Below are 7,500 nucleotides of genomic sequence, written 5' to 3' on the forward strand. Positions count from 1 at the left end.
TGAAGCCAGACTGATTAGGATCATGGAGTTGGTTCTGGGTGAGGAAAAGAGATAATTGGTCATAGACTGCTTGCTCCAGAGTTTTTGATAGAAAAGAAAGAAGACATATACACATGCAGGTAAAGCATTCAAGGTAAAGGAAACGCGCACCTGTACATGCATATAAGTAAGATCTTGTAGATACTTTATTATAGGTAGATGAGCGAAGGACGAGTGTAATTGAAGGAATATGACTAGGGTGTAGATGCCTAGCCTGTGTTGTTAGTGAGACTATCAAACCTTCATGCTCTACATGACCTTACAGCACCACTCTGGGGGGCCGCACCACTCTGGGGGGCCACACCACTCTGGGGGGCCACACCCCATAGACTGACAATGTAGCCCCGGTTCCTTCAAGTGCATTTAGACATGCGTGCTGGGTAGGACGTGATTGGCTTGGCTGAGTTAACGATGCCCAGAACAAAGAGTGGATAACAGAGTACCGTGATTAACCATGTCAAATGCGTACATACACTAACACGCGTCAACACACAATGGTGTGTTTGTAAACATACGTGCACATGTTCCCTAAATGCCGAGGAGTAGAATTTTGCTGGTTTGTCTGCCGTGTAATGAAGCACATCTGTCTCTGTCTCTGTCTCTGTCTCTGTCTCTCTCTCTCTCTCTCTCTCTCTCTCTCTCTCTCTCTCTCTCTCTCTCTCTCTCTCTCTCTCTCTCTCTCTCTCTCTCTCTCTCGCTCTCTCAGCCTCCCACGCACCGTATAAATGGGACTACTGGCCGCACGATGACGTGAGGGCCGAGTGTCGGTTCGTGGGACTGACCAACCTGGGGGCCACCTGCTACCTGGCCTCCACCATCCAGCAGCTCTACATGATCCCAGAGGCCAGACAGGCTGTCTTCACTGCTAAAGTGAGTGTGTACACACACACACACACACACGTGTGCACATGTACATACTAGGTTTGTCACGATACTAAGAATTACAACTTCGATACGATACTTAAAAAAATTGAAATTCGATACCATTTTCGATACCAAAGTCAGATACGGTGCTAATTTCCGTTTTAAAGCCTTTTTATTTTTTTTATAAACAAACAAATGAATGTTGCTTTGTGTTTGAAAATGCTTGAAATTGTAACTTCATTTCACAACAAATATCTGTCTGACTGAACAGTTCTTTTGTGTTAACAAATACGAGCATCTTGTAATTCCAGGATGAAACATGAGATAACGTGAAGACGTTACGATTGGGCGTTTTGAAAATAAACAACCATTAAATAATGTGATAAAAAAGCGAATAATTTTGAGTATATGTATAAATATTTAACTTATCCCAACAAACATGCGACGTCAGAAAGACGTTAAAATCAAGTCTGTATCACGTCGGTCAGTCCAGACCCAAAACTGGTTCAAAATCTGACAGTGTGACTAGGACCTTAACCTTTTAACTTAACATGAACGACTATGACGAGTTATCTATCTGAACGTCTGACTAGGACCTTTATTGGATGTCAGGACGTGCAAAAACTGCAACTGAACGGCAGTAATAGACGTTTAAAAAAGACGTCGCTAAAACTTTCATTCTGGCTTTTCAGTAGACGTCTTTTGAACGTCTGACAAAGTGTCTTTGCTCGTGCTGGGAAATATTGAAATGGACCTTGAAAGTGACATACAAGTGTTTGAATTCCACAAGGTGTATGAACCCTGCAAACATGACTTTGTTCATCTCGCTGAAGCGCGGTGAACGCGAGGTCGTGCACCTCTCGAATTTTGTAACTGCGCGCGCCGTGCCTCAGCGCAATGAACAAAGTCATGTTTGCATGGTTCAATTCAAGCATTTGTACCAATATTTCCCAGCACATTAAACTTAATTAAGTTAAATATTTATGCATATACTCGAAATGATTAGAAATATTGCGCTTTTAATCACATTATTTAATGGTTGTTTATTTTCAAAACGCCCAATCTTAACGTCTTCACGTTCTCTCATGTTTCATTCTGGAATTACAAGAGGCTCGTATTTGTTAACAAGAAAACTGTTCAGTCAGACAGATATTTGTTGTGAAACAAAGTAGTTACAATTTCAACATTTTCAAGTACTTTAGCCTAAATTGCAGCACTTTTCAAACCTGAAACACACTGAAACACAAAGCAGCATTAAAATTCGTCAGGTAAGTGTTCATTCCCCTGTTTTGAGGGGTGTTTCTTTTATACTACCACATATAGTTTTGGACAACACTGCAAAGCGGAAAGTATAAAGCCTCCACCGCTCGCGGAGGTTCGCGCGAGGTGCGCACGGAGTCGAGCGCTATGGTCACTCAACCAGGCTTTAGCGTCGTTGAAATGTTCCAAAAGCACCGCTTGCAAACGGGCTTGTTCATGTCCTTCGGTTTTCCATCTGTATCTGCTTCGAATCCAACAGCACTGCGTTTGCTTTAGCTGCCATATTAGCATTAAAAACTGTCCTGTGCATTACGGCAGCTTGGGTGGGACAAACGAAAGCGCATTTTATGTAAAGAGAATCAATACTTAAGGCAAACGAGTATTGTACCGTTTCAGAATGTTCAGTATCGATACGTATCGATATATCGATTTTTTTGACAACTCTAGTACATACACAGTCAGGTTCACTCTCTCTGTCTCTCTTCCTGTATGGTTTACAGTATTCAGAAGACATCAAGCATAAGACCACGCTGCTGGAACTGCAGAAAATGTTCACGTATCTTATGGTGAGCCAGTGGGGACACACACACACATGCACACACACACACACAAGTGTAGTTCTCAGGTGTTTACAGCTGGTTTCTGTCAGAAACATGATCAGCTTTTTACTGTTTTTGGTTTACTGGTGTTTATATTGTGTGTGTGTGTGTGTGTGTGTGTGTGTGTGTGTGTGTGTGTGTGTGTGTGTGTGTGTGTGTGTGTGTGTGTGTGTGTAGGAGAGCGAGAGGAAGGCCTATAACCCTAGGCCGTTCTGTAAGACCTACACCATGGACAAGCAGCCTCTCAACACGGGGGAGCAGAAGGACATGACTGAGTTCTTCACTGACCTCATCACCAAGATCGAGGAGATGAGCCCTGAGCTGGTGCGTCTACAGTCTCTCTCTCTCTCTCTCTCTCTCTCTCTCTCTCTCTCTCTCTCTCTCTCTCTCTCTCCATTCCCTCACCCATGTGGTCTGAGCCGTCAGAGCTCCCTCTGGTGGAGAGGATGTGCATGTGTTTGGATAAGGCCTGCATATGATGCTGGGGAAGAGCTGGTTACCAGGGCAACCACATCCCAGGAGTTGGGGGGTGGGGGGGGGATGAAGGTGCATGCCTCAACGTGCGGTTCCTCTTACAGAAGAACACAGTCAAGACCCTGTTTGGAGGAGTCATCACCAACAACGTGGTCTCCCTGGTGAGTGAACACTGACACACACTTGGTCAGCTGCTGCTAGAGAGCAGGGTGTGTGTGTGTGTGAGTGTGTGTATGGGGCTATGGTGGGGGGTCCAGTCTGGACATTCAGTGTGTGTTCTGGCTCATTCTGTAGGACTGTGACCATGTGAGTCAGACGGCAGAGGAGTTCTACACTGTGAGGTGTCAGGTTGCTGACATGAAGAACATCTATGTGAGTCTCTCTCACACACACACACATACACACACACACACACACCATAACAAATCTTTCATTAGAGCTCTAATGCACTACTCTCACTACTCCATTGTCACATTAATAATACAGTGTTGAAGGTTAAAAGGTTTCAAACAAAGCGCATATGTACTCTTCACTTTAATGTGTGTGTAGGAGTCTCTGGATGAGGTGACGATCAAAGACACCCTGGAGGGAGACAACATGTACACCTGCTCCCAGTGTGGCAAGAAAGTGCGGGCTGAGAAGCGGTATGTCAGAGAAGCCCCCTTTTGGCCTACAAACGGCCAGCTCCTCATATTTAACTCAACGACTTACTTTGGGATTTGTAAGACCACCTGTACAAGGATTTTGGTGATATTTAGTAATGTAAATACATTATAAATACATTACTGGATAATGTAAATACATATGTCCTGCAGGCCGTGTGATTTACACTGTGGTGTCCTGCAGGCCGTGTGATTTACCCTGTTGTGTCCCGCAGGCCGTGTGATTTACCCTGTTGTGTCCCGCAGGCCGTGTGATTTACCCTGTTGTGTCCCGCAGGCCGTGTGATTTACCCTGTTGTGTCCCGCAGGCCGTGTGATTTACCCTGTTGTGTCCCGCAGGCCGTGTGATTTACCCTGTTGTGTCCCGCAGGCCGTGTGATTTACCCTGTCGTGTCCCGCAGGGCGTGTGATTTACCCTGTCGTGTCCCGCAGGGCGTGTGATTTACCCTGTCGTGTCCCGCAGGGTGTGTGATTTACCCTGTTGTGTCCCGCAGGCCGTGTGATTTACCCTGTTGTGTCCCGCAGGCCGTGTGATTTACCCTGTCGTGTCCCGCAGGGCGTGTGATTTACCCTGTCGTGTCCCGCAGGGCGTGTGATTTACCCTGTCGTGTCCCGCAGGGCGTGTGATTTACCCTGTTGTGTCCCGCAGGGCGTGTTTCAAGAAGCTCCCTCGCATCCTGAGCTTCAACACCATGCGCTACACCTTCAACATGGTGACGATGATGAAGGAGAAGGTGAACACCCACTTCTCCTTCCCGCTGCGCCTCGACATGACGCCCTACACCGAGGACTTCCTCATGGCCAAGGGCGACAGGAAGGAGGGTATGTAACGCCCCCGTGGAGTTCACCTGCAGCCCAATAGAGGGAGGCGTGGTCAGGTCGGTGTCTCCGAGCCCCTGGGCAGCAGGGGCAGGCGTCATCTCTGTGTTCCATTTACTGGGCCGGACAGTCAGCACTCTGTACAGTCCTGGAGCGTCATAGTAGATCACAGCGCAAAACATGGTGCAGACCAGAGCTTCATATGGCTATAGTTTTTTCTCTTTTAACAAACTAAACTAGTTCATTACCTAAACCAGTTATTTCGTCCAGTTGTAATAAATGGTCCATGACTGTGGCGGCTTCGTTGTGTCCTGTCAGGTTTCCGTGATGACGGCGTTGGCCAGGTGGCAGAGAGTTACGAGTACGACCTGATTGGCGTTACCGTGCACACGGGCACAGCGGACGGAGGACATTACTACAGCTTCATCAGAGACATCGTCAACCCCCACGCTTACCGTAACAACAAGTGGTGAGGAAGAGGAGTGGCTTAGCAAGGGCTTTAGCCCATATAGTCCACACGAAGGTTGAAACAAACTTGAACTGTTTGTTTTATGGAATGTTTATTTTCCCTTTCCCTATTGTTAAGAATGTTTCATTTTAGATTGAACTGTAACAGCTTGCTACATCATTTGTATGTAGTAACTCTGGTCTTCTAACACTAATTTCCTGTTTGTGTTGCTTGTTACTTGGTGTTTTGCTGTCTCATGCCGATGTCATTTCCTGTCAGGTACCTGTTTAATGACGCGGAGGTGAAGCCCTTTGACTCTGCCCAGCTGGCGTCCGAGTGTTTCGGAGGAGAGATGACGGTACAACACGCCACGTTGTGTGTGTGTGTGTGTGTGTGTGTGTGTGTGTGTGTGGCTTTGACACTCCAGACCTCTCAGTACTAGGAGGGTCTGTGAGTTTCTGAGGAACCCAGAGGTAGCCGTGAGACCGTTTTCTCTCATTCTTTTCAGACCAAGACGTATGACTCGGTCACCGATAAATTCATGGACTTCTCCTTTGAAAAAGTAAATGAAAGTTTTCTTCTTTTTCTTCTTTTAGTGTCTTTGCTTAGACAAATCACTAATGTCTTTAACTTCTCCCTACCGCCTACCCAACACCACTACCCCCCCCCGCCCCCCCTCTTTCTCTCCCTCCCTCTTTCAGACCCACAGTGCCTACATGTTGTTCTATAAGAGAGTGGAGCCTGAGGAGGAGAATGGGAAAGACTTCTGCTTTGATGTTTCTCCTGATCTTCTGGAGGTAGCCACATGCACCCTCTCTCGCTCTCTCTCTCGCTCTCTCTCTCTCAGGCCTCTTAACTCTCAGCCCAGGCCACAGACGTCGGCTAACTCACGGGACCTCCCCCTCTTTCTCTCCTTCATAGTGGATATGGCACGACAATATGCAGTTTCTACAGGACAAGAACATTTTTGAGCACACTTACTTTGGGTCAGTCCTGCACACCCACCACCAGAACACCTGTTAACCCCACTCACTTAGTCCCAGACCAGCCCGAGCGTTGGAGCGCGGCCCTCAGCGGTGGCCTCTGTGTGTGTGTGTGTGTGTGTGTGTGTGTGTGTGTGTGTGTGTGTGTGTGTGTGTGTGTGTGTGTGTGTGTGCGTGTGTGCAGGTTCATGTGGCAGGTGTGTAGCAGCATCCCCAGCACGTTACCCGACCCCAAGGCCGTCTCCCTCATGACGGCCAAGGTGAGCGTTTCCGAGGTGTTTCCGAGTTGGGGATATTATGGGCTGTTTATTGGGAGCTTCATTTTGGATCCATTACGTTTGCTAATGTTTCCCTCTCGACTTTGTAGCTTAGCACATCATTTGTCCTGGAGACCTTCATCCACTCCAAAGAAAAGGTAACGTCCTGTAGTCTCACACCCTACAGCCTACACCCTGTTTCATACTACCCTCAACACTACACACAGCATAACATAGTCAGGGGTTCACGCTACACACTATACACAATACACAAGTAATTAAACAGCCAGTATAAATCACTCTGCACACACTGTACACTACCAGTCATGGCTTAGTTACCTTGAAAAAGTAATACGATTACTGATAAAAAATAACTTAGTTACGTTACATATTACTTTTTTTTTTCCTTTCCAAAGTAACTACGTTAGATTGCAAGTTACTTTAGTAGTTACATTCAGCAGCAAAATGAGTTTTTCCAATACTCACTTTATTGTAAGTGTATTTTTGACAGTAACAATGTATCTCCTGACATTACGTTTGTGTCGCTGTGTGGTATTATTTGTAAATATATTTGTAAACGTAATGCAAGTGAACTATTCGGTCAGACCGCTATTTGTTGTGCAACGAAATACCATTACCATACCATACCATGGAGTCGAGCGCTACGGTCAGACTCAAAAGTATAACGGCCAAGAATAAAGAAAAAATCTATATTTTTACTAAGGAAAATAAAAATAGTAACGCACAGTTACTTGGATAAGTAACTTTAATCTGATTACTAGACTGGAAATAGTTCTATTACTCATTACTGAAAAAAGTGGTAAGATTAGAGTAGCGCGTTTACTAAGTTACTAAGTAACGCGTTACTGACATCACTGTACACTACATAATATTCTTTATACAGTATACTATATACTGTACAGTGTACACTACATAATATTCTTTATACAGTATACTATATACTGTACAGTGTACACTACACACTGTATACCACCAGTGCTGGATGAAGTACACAAACCACATACTTGAGTTAAAGTACAGGTAACCCCAAGGTAAAACATTACTCCAGTACAAGTATAAGTAACCCCTCCCTTT

The 7,500-nt window shown here is 45.6% G+C and overlaps 1 protein-coding gene across 1 annotated transcript in view; it reads left to right on the forward strand.

Annotated features, from left to right (window-relative positions):
- Positions 1 to 7,500, forward strand: part of usp34 (ubiquitin specific peptidase 34) — a 68,756-nt gene that overhangs the window by 39,810 nt on the left and 21,446 nt on the right. The window contains 14 exon segments of the mRNA XM_076991833.1: positions 746 to 909; positions 2,664 to 2,729; positions 2,940 to 3,086; positions 3,341 to 3,397; positions 3,531 to 3,608; positions 3,786 to 3,880; positions 4,548 to 4,720; positions 5,036 to 5,186; positions 5,445 to 5,523; positions 5,674 to 5,727; positions 5,867 to 5,962; positions 6,087 to 6,151; positions 6,333 to 6,408; positions 6,516 to 6,563. Of these exon segments, the coding sequence (XP_076847948.1) occupies positions 746 to 909; positions 2,664 to 2,729; positions 2,940 to 3,086; positions 3,341 to 3,397; positions 3,531 to 3,608; positions 3,786 to 3,880; positions 4,548 to 4,720; positions 5,036 to 5,186; positions 5,445 to 5,523; positions 5,674 to 5,727; positions 5,867 to 5,962; positions 6,087 to 6,151; positions 6,333 to 6,408; positions 6,516 to 6,563 (1,349 nt within the window).

This window comes from Brachyhypopomus gauderio, unplaced genomic scaffold, assembly GCF_052324685.1.
Source record: "Brachyhypopomus gauderio isolate BG-103 unplaced genomic scaffold, BGAUD_0.2 sc86, whole genome shotgun sequence".
NCBI lineage: Eukaryota > Metazoa > Chordata > Actinopteri > Gymnotiformes > Hypopomidae > Brachyhypopomus > Brachyhypopomus gauderio.